Here is a 13977-nt window from a genome sequence, read left to right as displayed (position 1 = left end):
TGGGAGGGGGAGTTGAAATGTTGAGCCACGGGGCGGTGTGGTTGATTGGTGCGGGTGTCCCGGAGATGTTCCCTAAAGCGCTCTGCTAGGAGGCGCCCAGTCTCCCCAATGTAGAGGAGACCGCATCGGGTGCAACGGATAGAATAAATGATATTAGTGGATGTGCAGGTAAAACTTTGATGGATGTGGAAGGCTCCTTTAGGCCTTGGATAGAGGTGAGGGAGGAGGTGTGGGCGCAGGTTTTGCAGTTCCTGCAGTGGCATGGGAAGGTGCCAGGATGGGAGGGTAGGTTGTAGGAGGGCGTGGACCTGACCAGGTGGTCACGGAGGGAACGGTCTTTGCGGAAGGCGGAAAGAGGTGGGGAGGGAAATATATCCCTGGTCTTTTTGGAGGTGGCAGAAATGTTGGCGGACGATTTGGTTCATGCGAAGGTTGGTGGGGTGGAAGGTGAGCACCAGGGGCTTTCTGTCCTTGTTACGGTTGGAGGGGTGGGTTCTGAGGGCGGAGGTGTGGAATGTGGACGAGATGCGTTGGAGGGCATCTTTAACCACATGGGAAGGGAAATTGCGGTCTCTAAAGAAGGAGGCCATCTGGTGTGTTCTGTGGTAGAACTGGTCCTCCTGGGAGCAGATACGGCGGAGGAATTGGGAATTGGGAATATGGGATGGCATTTTTGCAAGAGGTAGGGTGGGAAGAGATGTAATCCAGGCAGCTGTGGGAGTCGGTGGGTTTGTAAAAAATGTCAGTGTCAAGTCGGTCGTCATTAATGGAGATGGAGAGGTCCAGGAAGGGGAGGAAGGTGTCAGAGATGGTCCAGGTAAATTTAAGGTCAGGGTGGAATGTATTGGTGAAGTTGATGAATTGCTCAACCTCCTCGCGGGAGCACGAGGTGGCACCAATGCAGTCATCAATGTAGCGGAGGAAGAGGTGGGGAGTGGTACCGGTGTAATTACGGAAGATCAACTGTTCTACGTAGCCAACAAAGAGACAGGCATAGCTGGGGCCCATACGTGTGCCCATGGCTACCCCTTTGGTCTGGAGGATGTGGGAGGATTCGAAGGAGAAATTGTTAAGAGTGAGGACCAGTTCGGCCAAACGAATGAGAGTGTCGGTGGAAGGGTACTATTGGGGACGTCTGGAGAGGAAACAACGGAGGGCTTGGAGGCCCTGGTCATGGCGGATGGAGGTGTAGAGGGATTGGATATCCATGGTGAAGATGAGGCGTTGGGGGCTGGGGAAACGGAAGTCTTGGAGGAGGTCGAGGGCGTGGGTGGTGTCTCGAACGTATGTGGGGAGTTCCTGGACTAGGAGGGATTGGACAGTGTCGAGGTAGGTAGAGATGAGTTCAATGGGGCAGGAGCATGCTGAGACAATGGGTCGGCCAGGGTGGTCAGGCTTGTGGATCTTGGGAAGGAGGTAGAACCGGGCAGTGCGGGGTTCCTGGACTATGAGGTTGGAAGCTGTGGGTGGGAGATCTCCTGAGGTGATGAGGTTCTGTATGGTCTGGGAGATGATGTTTTGGTGATGGGGAGTGGGGTCATGGTCGAGGGGGCGGTAGGAAGAGGTGTCCTCGAGCTGGCGTTTGGCTTCAGCGGTGTAGAGGTCAGTGCGCCTGACTACCACTGCGCCCCCTTTATCTGCTGGTTTGATGGTGAGGTTGGGATTGGAGCAGAGGGATTGGAGGGCTTTTGACCAGCCAATGTGGACCAGAAAATTGAGAAACACCTTCATCACTTCACCAGGTGAGGGGTCAGGTAGAATATTGTATCCCAGAATAATTCTCATTTAATTTATGGATCGGGCAGTAATCAGCTGAGACACAGTTAGGTCAGACAGTGATACATAGCTGGAAATACGCGTCTAAATGATGACACGAATGAGGTCAGAAGCTCACCTCCAGATCGAATCTGACATCAAAATGGTGACCAACTAGTTTAATCTCAGATTGTTTCTACGAAGACAAATAGAGTCAGTAGAAATAAGAAGTTATGAAATATTTAATGGAAGAACATTCTGCACTTTCAGTACTGAATGTTGGATAAACATTATGATAATTTAATAACAGTAAAGGATTCAAGAGAAGTGGTGGCGATATACAGCTGGATGCTGTTATATGTAAATGAAATGCTGAGCTTTTGAATGCAGCCACAGAGGTGTGGCATGTAGATGGGAGCTGAGACTCATTCCTTGGGGACATCAGAGGTAATGGAGCAGAGGCAGGAAGAGAAGCCATTGCAAGGGATACTCAGACATTGCAAGTGTTAATTGCAGAGTATCAACAGAGCTGGACCCCAACTCAAAATCCCCACCTACTTACCCCAAAACTCCCCTGTCAAAATTTCTCCACCTCCCCCCCCTCCCCAAGTCATCCTTCTCCATCCCACCATCACATTCAGATTGAATTATTAGCTTGTTCAAGGCAAAGCACAGATTTGGGACTAACATGATCCAGCTGGGTAGAAAAAACAAAATGGAGAAACAGGAAGGTGATTAAAAAGTACACCATTTTATGTAGATAACAATATTATTTTCAGAGGATCACAGATTGTTTTCTGTAAAACTGGAAATGATTTGCAAAGCTGTAATTCATTAAAATGTTTCTCATGACATCATCACCCATGAGAGTGAAACTTAAGTGATCCATGCCTGCCAGCACAGATCCTGAGACTGAATTAGCTGTTCGTTGTGCATAAAATTACTATTTGAGAAATAAATCTGTATTCCTACTATTACGCACTGGGCACACTGCCATTACTTATAGTAGATGTATCTTAGATTAGGCAAAAGCTCAATAAAATTGATGAAGCACAGTGAAAGTATTTCAGGCTGCAAGACAAAATCTGTAATGTTATGAAGTTGCATGCTTCTTATTTAATGTTGAAATATTACAGTACTCAAATTTTGCATGCTTACATAAGTAAAGCATTCATGCTGCTCAGTATTTTAGTGGCATAGCAGAAGCTTGCTAATTAGGAAACTAAATATTTTCTTAACCCAAAATTGCCTCAAACACCAGTACTGACTATACTGATAACCTTCTTACAATAGACTAGTTAGGCTACCTCAAACAACAGGTTGGTATCAGCTAAAAACAGTTAAGCTTTGTAACGGCAGTTCTGTCAAGGCAATGGCTATCAGCAGTAAGGAACCTACCCAACCTTATGAACCTGCCTCTATTCTGAAGGAATCTGCCCCTCTTACCTCATACTTTTTAAACCTGTCCAAATAAACACACAAGAGTTGAAAGATCTCTTTGAAGCACATGTAATAATCCAATACACAAGGTAATCAACTTTACCCATGCTTGTGAACCCTAAGAATTATTGGGGAGGTGACAACTTGTGGTATTATAGATGAACTGTTAATCTAAAGATCCAGGGTAATGTTCTGTGATATCAGGTTTGAATGCCGCCATGGCAGATGGTGGAATTTGAATTCAATTAAAAATCTGGAATTAAGAGTCTAATGACGACCACAGTTGAGTGTCGGAAAAACCCACCTAGTTCACTAATGCCCTTTAGAGAAGGTAATCTGCCATCCTGCCCTAGTCTGGTCAATGTGTTTGCAGGCAATTAGGGATGGGCAGTAAATGCTGGCCTAGCTAGTGACATCCTAATCCCCTTACTAAATTTTTTAAAATTCTCTATCCCAGAGGGCCATGAAATGATTATCAATTCCTTAAAGAATTATGGGGATAATGTGTGTAAAAGACACTGAATTGTTCAATTAGCCATGATCTTATAAAATGATGAGCATGGGCTGAATGGCATACATTTCTATGTTACTAAAGATATCAATCACACAAAGAAAACACTCCACTTTACAACTGAATAAATAGGTTCCTGCTGAGTTAAATCCATTTTATATGTATTTATAATGAGGTCAGCTGGCAACTGAATCAACAAAGCAGGTGGAGCAGGTAACCTGTCATTTTTTTTTCCAGGTAGTTTCATTATGAAGTTTAAGATTTCCTCTGGGAGTTTGGAAATGGGACGTGCTGTCTGTAATTGATTGACAGTTTTATGAGTAGGTAAAGAGAGGATTATTTTGCAAAGGGATTTTTAAATGGTTTCTTTCTTCAGTTCCCAACTTGAGACTCGGGTTCCCCTAAGGCTATGATTCCTGAGGAGCCGACAGCCATGTTTCCTAAGAAAAAAAAGGACCTGAATATCAAAACTGTGTGGAGAATTACAATGTAGCCAGCAACGTCAGGAATGCTGGGTGTAGGCTCACTACCTACACAGGTAAAATTGCTGAAAACAGGAATGGGGGGGCCACTGGAATTTCAGAAACTAGTTCACCACTTTTTTAAGTCTTCCATCTCTGAACAAAGGGATGAAAACTTCCGCCCCAAATCTTGTAGGTCAACAGTAAGAACGTCAGAAAATATTCTTTAATCATGTCTTAACAGACAGTTTTCATTTAGATATCATCCATATACCTCTGTTCTTGTACACATTGAGAAATGAATGTATAAATTTAAGGAAGAGTCTACTTTCCACATCATTATTTTATACAAATCTTGGGCCAATGCAGCACAGGGAAATCTACAAGAATACATTTTAATTTAAAAAATGGAAAATAAACAAAGAACACCTGTGTGGGTCTCGAAAAAAAATCCTATGCATTTCTCAATCAATTTAAAATTAATACTCAAGCTATGCAGTAACAAATATCAATTAAGTCAAAAAGAACTATCAAACCAAGATACTGAGAGTGTTTTTCTGCCATCAGGCTTCGAAGGAAAATTCTTTTTCCACCACAATATGAAAGTACGTGTTTGCCCATTCCTGCACATCATTTCTCATGTATTATAAAGATTCATACACGAAAATATGTTTAAGAGTGATTGATCACCAAAAGTTTGTAAGCATAGGTTTCAGTATGTTTCAGTAGTATTAATTCACCTTGCCCCTCGTAATTGAAAGTTTATACTTGGAGAATCTGCTCATGCTAATTTGTGTGAAAAGTTGGAAATCGTATTTGGAAACATGAAAAGAAAATTAAATAATATGTAAAGGAATTAAATACTACAATTGAAAAAAAGAACTTCAGATACAAAATAAATTAATAAAAAATATTAACAAGAAAAGACAAGACGAATAAAGATAAATTATTTCCACAGTTTGGGGATTCTAGAACAAGGGGCTGACTGCAAATCAGGGCTAGACCATTCAGGAGACATATTGGAAAAGACTCCTACACACAAAGGATGGTAGAGATCTGGAACACTCTTCCACAAATGGCAGTTGACACTAGATCAACTGTTAATTTTAAATCTGAGATAGATTAAGTTTTTGTTAAGCAAATATATTAAAAGATAAAAGGCAGGTATATAGAGTTAGACCACAGATCATCCATGATCTCATTGAATGGTGGAACAGGGTTGAGGAGTTGAATAGTCTATTTTTCTTCCTTTGTATAATTCAAATATGAGTAAGAATTGAAGTATCATAAATAAGGAAAGAATTCTAGTTTTAGAGTGTTACTTTAAGAAGGGGAGAAGGACCACATCTATATGGATTCCTACCTTCGAAGGACTGCTTGTGGGCTAAGAGGAGTGTTTCCTCCAGGCTCAATAGGTTTATCTGCATCCCACACTACAGTCAGTCAGACTCTACTTCCATAATTTCTGTTCCCACTCCTACTTCTCCCTTACTGTGATATTCATTTGCTTCCAGATGCCTTGTCTAGATCTCCTCCTGTGCAAATACCAGAGCCGGACACTCCGTATAAGGTGAAAATTCTCTGATTGGAGGGATGTGATAAGGCATGTCACCCCGATTCTGGCTTCTGCTTTTAATCATATATATCAGTGCTGTGAAAGATATTGTGCACTGTCTATCCAATTTATAGACTGCAAGTAGTGGTGAAATTTATCGTTCTCCGTAATGTAAAATGGACTCGAATTGACATGAATCTACTGCAGACTGTGCCCAATCTTTCCTCCCCATTGATTTGCTCCATTTTCCAAGCTCCTAATTCATTTCTGATTTCATCGTTTTCAAGACAGCCAAACAAGCGATTGCCAAAACAATGTCCAATCCATTTTCAATCAAAGAGATGCCTCAGCATCAGCTTAACAAGGTCTACTTTTCTCCCACTTTATTAAGGCATAAGGTTTCTCGAAAAAAGAAAAATCTACAATTTTATTCCTTTACTGCCATTTATGCAAAATACTTCAGTTTTGTGCTGCACTTTGCAGTGAATACACTTCACACAATGAAGTACACAGCTCCACCTGCTGTATTCTTGATGCCGGTTAAACAACTCCTCAGATTCATTTATGGCAAATCCGAAGAGGTATTACAAACTGGACATCTGTATGGCTGAGATGGAGCTCATCAATTCAGCAACTCAACCATTTAGAAAATAATACTCAGTATAAACTTGAATTGTTCAATAATAGTGAAATTATCTGACTAGTCATTGTGTCCTCAGGGTGTAATAAAGAAGTAACTTTATTTGAGAAAGAAAACATGTTACAAATTTGACACAGTTGTGGGATAAGTCTGGCAACACAACTGGGTGCAAAAAAGTTATGCAGAGAAAATGAAAGAGCAATTGTACAATAGAGAGGAATGGAGTAAGCAACAGAGAAGTTGAGCAGAAGTTTTGCGAGCAATGACAAGATATTGATGCTGGGATGTAAAGCAGTTGCAATGAGCATGTGGGCAAGGTGCGCAGGTGGACCAGTAATGATGTCCAAGACACTCAATTAATGGGAAATACAGTGACTGCAGATGCTGGAAACCAGGTTCTGGATTAGTGGTGCTGGAAAAGCACAGCAGTTCAGGCAGCATCCGATAGCAGTAAAGTCGACATTTCGGGCAAAAGCCCTTCATCAGAAATACAGGCAGAGTGCCTGAAGGGTGGAGAAATAAATGAGAGGGGGGGTGAAGGTGGGGCGAAAGTAGCATAGAATACAATAGGTGAGTGGGGGAGGGGATGAAGGTGATAGATCAGGGAGAAGGGTGGAGTGGATAGGTGGAAAAGAAGATAGGCAGGTAGGACAAGTCATGGGAACAGTGCTAAGCTGGAAGTTTGGAATTGGGGTGAGGTAGGGGAAGGGGAAATGAGGAAACTGTTGAAGTGCCTTATATGAGAAATCTCAACAATGAGTAATTTCTCAAGTTCAAGGAACTTAAAAATGAAGTTAAAAATCACACAACACCATGGTATAGTCCAACAGGTAGATTTCAGAGTGATGTTTCTTCATCAGGACAACTGCCTGATGTAGGAGCAATGCTCCAAAAGCTAGTGCTTCCAAATAAACCTGTTGGACTATAACCTGATGTTGTGCGATTTTTAACTTTGTTCACCCCAGTCCAACACCAGCACATCCAAATCATGACTTACAAATGAGGTTGCTTAATATGCAAGTTTCCCGAGTTATCACAATCCAAAATAGAATTCTAAAATTAAATTACAGTGCTTTTGTATTTATCTGTCAATTAACTGGACATCAATTGTTAAATGATACCAATATACCTTGCTCTTCTTTTACTTCACTATGGCCCTCCTCTGTACAGAGATGATTCAACTTCAGTTCATTCATTTTTGCATTTCCCTGGTAAGGCACCTGGAAGAAAATACATGGTAGAAAGCATTAATTATTTTATTCCAAAAATCAAACTTCAAAACAAGATTTCAGACAAAATGTTGACATTTGTACATTTGGTCTAAATTATTAGTGTAAGTTAAAAAGGATAAAAATATTGCTATTCATTCAATGCCTGTAGAATTGTTGTTCATAATTTTGAATGCACTCTGTGGTCATGATCTTCGAGTTTTAAATTGGCTTGGAGTGGAATATATAGAATTGAATTGACAGATTTTAAAAGATCCACCTGGTATTGTGCTTGGTCGAACTTATTGTATTTACACAAATTCCTAATTTGCCAACACTCTCTGCACACAATTTTGGTTACAACACATCGGTATAGCACACAAAAGCAAAATACTGCATTTCTGAAATAAAAAAGTGTGAGAAATAATCAGCAGGCCATAGAGTTATACAGCACGGAAACAAACCCTTCAGTTCAACTCATCTGCCCTGAACAGATATCCTGAACTGATCTAGTCCCATTTGCCAGCATTTGGTCCATATCCCTCTAAACCTTTCCTATTCATGTACCCATCCAGATGCCTTATGAATATTGTAATTACACCAGCCTCTACTACATCCTCTGGCAGCTCATTCCATACCATGAAAACGTTGTCCATTAGGTCACTTCTAAATCTTTCCCCTCTCATCTTAAACCTCTCGCTCTGGACTTCCCTACCCTAAGAAAAAGACCTTCGCTATTCACCCTATCCACGTCCCTCATGACTTTATAAACTCCAGTCCAACTAAGAAAGAAGCATTACATGATTTTGTTTCAGAAACTGAAAGGTAGCAGACAATTAATTGAGAAAAGAACAATTGTAAAATGATATCACCTACATTTATGTCACCTTTAATGTAGAAATAATTGTCAGTATATTTTGCAGGAACACAATACAGACAAAAGTCGGAAGCTGCCTGACCTGCTGTGCTTTTCCAGCACCACACTCTCGAGACAAAAGTTGACAGTGAACTTTCAAAAAACTTCCAAAGATACACAAAGCCAACATACCTGGACATCCCATCTATTTTGTTCAAAAATACACAATCCATAGGCAGTCAGTCAATATGAATTTTATGAATTCCTGCTTTGGAAAAAAAAACAGACTCCAGGTTGGGAAACAGACAGACTGTAACCTCAAACCTTTCTTGCACAAAGTGAGATGTCACTTTTTTATATATACTGATAAAAGCTTAAGTTATCTTAGAGCTGTAACTTGAAAGAAATTCTGGGGATAGAAACCTGCATCCACATTCTAAGTGATTAAAGACTTAACAGCAATCTAGGTTTGTCAATACATCACATCAGTTGTATGACACTTCGATCTTTTCCTTATAAATTCTGTATCCTATGTATCCTGCCCCACTAACTACCCCACAAAGGAGCGGGGCTCTGAAAACTTGTAGTTTCAAATAAACCTGTTGGACTATAACCTGATGTTGTGTGATTTTTAACTTTGTCTATTCCTAGCCAAGACTGGCACCTCCATATCATTAAAAAAAAGCTATTAGTTTGGTTGACTTAAAGCGTGATCACACTTAAGTTTTATCAAAGGTCTTAAATTATCAAGGGTTATGCAATGCAGACAGGAAAGTGGAGATGAGGCACCAACCAGGTTAGCCACGATCTTATTCATGATTGGATTAAGTTTGAAAAGGCCAAATGGCCTACTGCTCAAAGTGTTATGTTCCAATAGAGGATGGAAAGGTTTGGTAAGGGAATTCCAGGGGTTAGAGGCCATATGATCTCTCAATGGTGAGGTGGAGGAGTGGAGAATGCACAAAAACAGAATTGGAGAATGGCAGAATTCTCAGAGGGACATAGGGCTGAAGAGGATTACCGCATTAGGAAGGAAAAAGGCACTGGAAAGATTTGAACACAAAAATGATGACTATTAAGTGGCACAGTGGTAATATCCCTACCTCTGGATCAACAGACCCGGATTCAAGGTTCACTTACTCCAGAGGTGTGTAATAACATCTGAGCAGGTTGATTAAGAAAAATGTTAAAACTTAAGTTAAAAATCACACAACGCCAGGTTATTTGGAGGCACTAGCTTTTGAACTGCTGCTTCTTCATCAGGTGGTTGTTAGACTGAAACACAAATGTTGGTTGGTTATCACAGAGGTGATTATATTTAAGTTAGAGCCACTAGATTTTGTGGTTTTGCTGGATCATGATACAACTCTGGGCTTGGGAAAAAATTGTGGCTGTAAAAGCTGCTCCTTTTTTAAGGTGTTTTAGGTGTTGGAGGTGTTTTCTTCGAATTCCAGGAGCAGCAATGACTGTTTTATGTGCAATTGCATTGTTTTGGAACTTTGGAGAAAAAAAGATCAAAACAACCGCACTTTCAAAAGGGAGAAGACAGACAAAAGGCACCTCGTGGTCAGAGAAGGAGAGAAAGAAAGAAACCTACACTGGTAACTGACACAGCAGTGAATCTGCACAGTGACTGCTTTTGCTTGAATTCAAGATTCTCTGGACATCACAGTGCATCTAGGAAAACTTAACAAACAGTGAAATTCAAAACTGATCTTGGAGGAACCTGTGTGGAAGAGCTTACAGTACAGGAACACATAAGTGCATAGCTTTTAAGTGTAATCTTGCTGTAAGTACAGTAGTGAATAGAGTGGGTTCTTTCTTGATTATATGTTTTATTGAAATCTGTCTCTTGATTCCTTCCTACTAGAAGGATATTGTGAAACTTGAAAGGGTTCAGAAAAGATTTACAAAGATTTTGCCAGGGTTGGATGATTTGAGCTATAAGAAGGGGCTGATTAGGTTGGGGCTGTTTTCCCTGGAGCATTGGAGGTTGCGGGGTCACGTTATAGAGGTTTATAAAATCATAAAGGGCATGGATAGGATAAATAGACAAAGTCTCTTTTTCTGGGCTGGAGGAGTCCAGAAGCAGAGGGCATAGGATTAGGGTGAGAGGAGAAAGATATAAAAGGGACATAAGGGGCAACTTTTTCATCCAGAGGGTGGTGTGTTTAAGGAATGAGCTGCCAGAGGAAATGGTGGAGGCTAGTACAACTGCAACATTTAAAAAGCATCTGGATGGGTACATAAATAGGAAGAGTCTGGAGGGATATGGGCCAAGCACTGGCAAATGGGACTAGATTAGGTTAGGATATCTGGTCAGCATAGACGAGTTCAACCAAAAGGTCTGTTTCCGTGCTGTAAATGTCTATGACTGAAGTAAATGTCCACCTTGCATAATCAAGTGACACTCTGAAGAGATTGATGCAGTAAATAAATAAGTGTTTTCAAAATATCACTCATTTTTCTTTGCTGTCCATTGATCTACAGGTCTTTGGAGATGCTGAGACCTAAACTATGGAGTTGCAGTGCCAAAGTCTTCTCTGAGGATGTCAGCAGACTGTTCCCCATATGCTTTGACAGAAACTCATTGCAATAAAATTTGACTGAATGGTTTAATTGTTGTTTCATGTAAGTTGAAGGTGGTGAAGGATGCAAGAAGGACTGGCAAGAGTTCTCAAAGTGAGGAATGAGGTCACTGGAATCACAGAATTAATTCATCCCTCACATCACTTGCTGCAAGATATTGGAGTGGTCCCTATATACCTGCTACCTCCTCACTTGCTTCCTAGTCATCCAAATATTGAAAACTTTTTCAAATGCAGTCTTCAGTATTGGATGAAGTTCTGCAGGATTCAGCACACTACTTTGATGTGCGGGTTTCTTTGTAGGGAATCACTAGAACTGCCGAGGTGCTGAAATACTTGTTTATGCAGCTCAATGGTATGCTCAAAAATTATGCTGGCAAACACACTCTTAAGTGGCTTAGATCTGGTAGGATTATTGAAGGGATTATTCCTGATGAAGGGCTTTTGGCCAAAATGTTGATTTTCCTGCTCCTCAGATGCTGCCTGATCTTTTTCAGCACCACTCTAATCTTGACTTATTGAAGGGGTACCATGAGTCACATTTAAAGAACATCTCATATCCTGCAGCAGTCAATCTGCCTGGTAGAAGGGGCAAATATTAGAGAGATAGTAAAATGTTGCTGGATTAATGCATGATGACAAGATGTTTAGGTATTATTCAATATCACTAATTACTATCTCCTCATCAATCATCCTCCAAATTCTTTCCCTACTACACAGACCTCTAACATCTATGTTTGGCAATGGTTTCCATATGCAAAAGTCAATGTTTTGTCATGTCATGTAGAACTTCCCAGTAGCTGTATGGTCACACTCTTTGGAGAGAATGTTCGCCATACTTGTACAACCAGTTCACACCTAATTGACCGTTACTTAATATATGGTGTGGAGGTGCCGGTGTTGAACTGAGGTGTTCCCCCAAATAGAGGGAACACTTCAGCCGTCAAAGACATTGAACCTTTGATCTTCGGGTAAGTATCCTCCAAGGCGGCCTTGGAGATACAAAATAATACAGAATCACCAAGCACAAACTGTTAGCCAAGTTCCATACCCATGAGGAAGGTCTCAACCGTGATCTTGGGTTCATGTTGTACTACATGTAACCCCGCGCCCCCCCCCCCCCCCCCCCCACCACCCCCCATACCGTCCTGTGCAAAAGCTTCCTTACTGTTACATTTTGACACCATCACCTTGGAAATTTGTTATCTCTCTACTTTAATTAGTTTTGGATTATTTGTTACTTTGGTTAGACCCTTGTCATGCGGCACTTACCTATCATGTTATTCTAACCATTTGGTTTGTCACCAGCACCCTCACATTTTTTATTATCTCTTTGCCATAATTAGTTGGATTATAGGTCATCTCCTCACTTACTATTCAGCTGTTGACAGCTGCCTGACACTTTTGATCACCTGCAAAGACTTGTTATTCAGCCAGTTGACACTCCACTCACGTTATTTGTATTTATCTTTTGACACTCTTAATCACCTGGAATTATCTTGGCATTATCTTTCCACCTATAAATTCTGTGCCTGTGCACTTCCCTCCACTTCACCTGATGAAGGACCAGTACTCTGAAAGCTTGTGGTTTCAAATAAACCTGTTGGTCTATAACCTGTTGTCATGTGACTTCTGACATTACTTAATATATCCACTACCTGTCTCTTGTTTAATACATTTCAGGAATCCTTTCAAATATTATTAGGTGATAACATATTCCTTCTTAAATAATTCAATATATACAGTTAAAAAAAAACACAAAATGACATTTTCCTTTTCATTTCCTTGAACAATGAAGTTCCATTATGTCCTTTTTCCATTATATCTAATAGTTCCTTAGATTTTGCTCATCTCTTGATTAAACAATCAGATAGCTAACTACTGCTGTCCATCAATCTTAATTCAAAAATGCTTCTTTGTTTCCAAGCTACAATATTAGTCTTTATTTATTCACACATTACGTTAAATGTACATCATCCCAGATAGTGACTTACCAATGCACAGACAATAGTTATTATTGCTGAACTCCTTTTTAAATAGATATTTTTATTGAAAATTTAACATATTTTTACAAGTTTACAAATAAATAAAACCCAAGTATAAACATTGATATACAATTAAATCTTAAATAAATAATAAACAAAAATCTATCAAACAGAAAAAAAGAGACACCGAGAGAAAAAAAAACTCAACTACTAATCTAACCTACAACTAACCAGAGTGTATAATTAAATCTCTTACATTATTCAGGGGAAAAAAAATACGGATAACACAGAAATTGAGTAGTGAGACACATGCTCGGAATGTGTTAATATCAAATCATAACAAAACCCAGATTCGTGCGGGATTCCTCTCCCAAGGGAAGAGCCAGGTTCGCCATCTCAATTAAATAAAAGCCCTTATTAGGACAGCCAAAATATCTGTATTTGTGTAATTCAAGAAGGGCTGCCATATTTTATGGAATAATTCGGTCTTTTGGTGCACCATATTTGTAAGGAAGTCAAGGAGAATACATTCCATGATTATTCTGTGCCAATTTGAGGGTCCAGGGGGGCCCTCAGCCACCTATTCTACCAAAATAGTTTTCCTTGCACAGAAACAGAGAATAGAAAATAATCTCTTCCTGTGCATATCCAGGGAGGGTAAGTTCGAAAAGCCAAAATGGAGAGATACTGGATCCACTCTAATTTCCGTTCCTAAGATTTCTGTCAGAGCATTTGCTACTTTAGTCCAATATCTACAGATCTTATGACAGGTCCATAAGCAACGTACAAGAGTGCCCATCTCTACTTTACATTTGGGACACATTGGCAAAATTTAAGGCAGGAGCATCTCCAATAGGTCCGGTGCTATATGGGGCCCATGAAGTATCTTCAACTGAATGGCCTTAGTTCTATATTTCTATAGAGATTTCCAGTCCCAAATCCTGATCCCTTGTTTTAAGCAGATTGTCCATATCTTCC

At 40.3% G+C, this 13977-nt stretch overlaps 1 protein-coding gene across 4 annotated transcripts in view; it reads right to left on the bottom strand.

The window, feature by feature from the left end:
• The window catches only part of arhgef28a (Rho guanine nucleotide exchange factor 28a), a 468925-nt gene that overhangs the window by 317197 nt on the left and 137751 nt on the right, over positions 1-13977 (bottom strand). For all 4 annotated transcript variants that reach the window (XM_043707577.2, XM_088000126.1, XM_088000117.1 and 1 more), the window contains exon 7: positions 7492-7582. In XM_043707577.2, the coding sequence (XP_043563512.2) occupies positions 7492-7582 (91 nt within the window). The remainder of the gene's footprint in view (positions 1-7491; positions 7583-13977) is intronic.

This window comes from Chiloscyllium plagiosum, unplaced genomic scaffold, assembly GCF_037043375.1.
Source record: "Chiloscyllium plagiosum isolate Xiang-an unplaced genomic scaffold, Cpla_swu_hap1 HiC_scaffold_2, whole genome shotgun sequence".
Taxonomy (NCBI): Eukaryota; Metazoa; Chordata; class Chondrichthyes; order Orectolobiformes; family Hemiscylliidae; genus Chiloscyllium; species Chiloscyllium plagiosum.
This window is presented reverse-complemented; position numbering and strand designations above follow the sequence as displayed.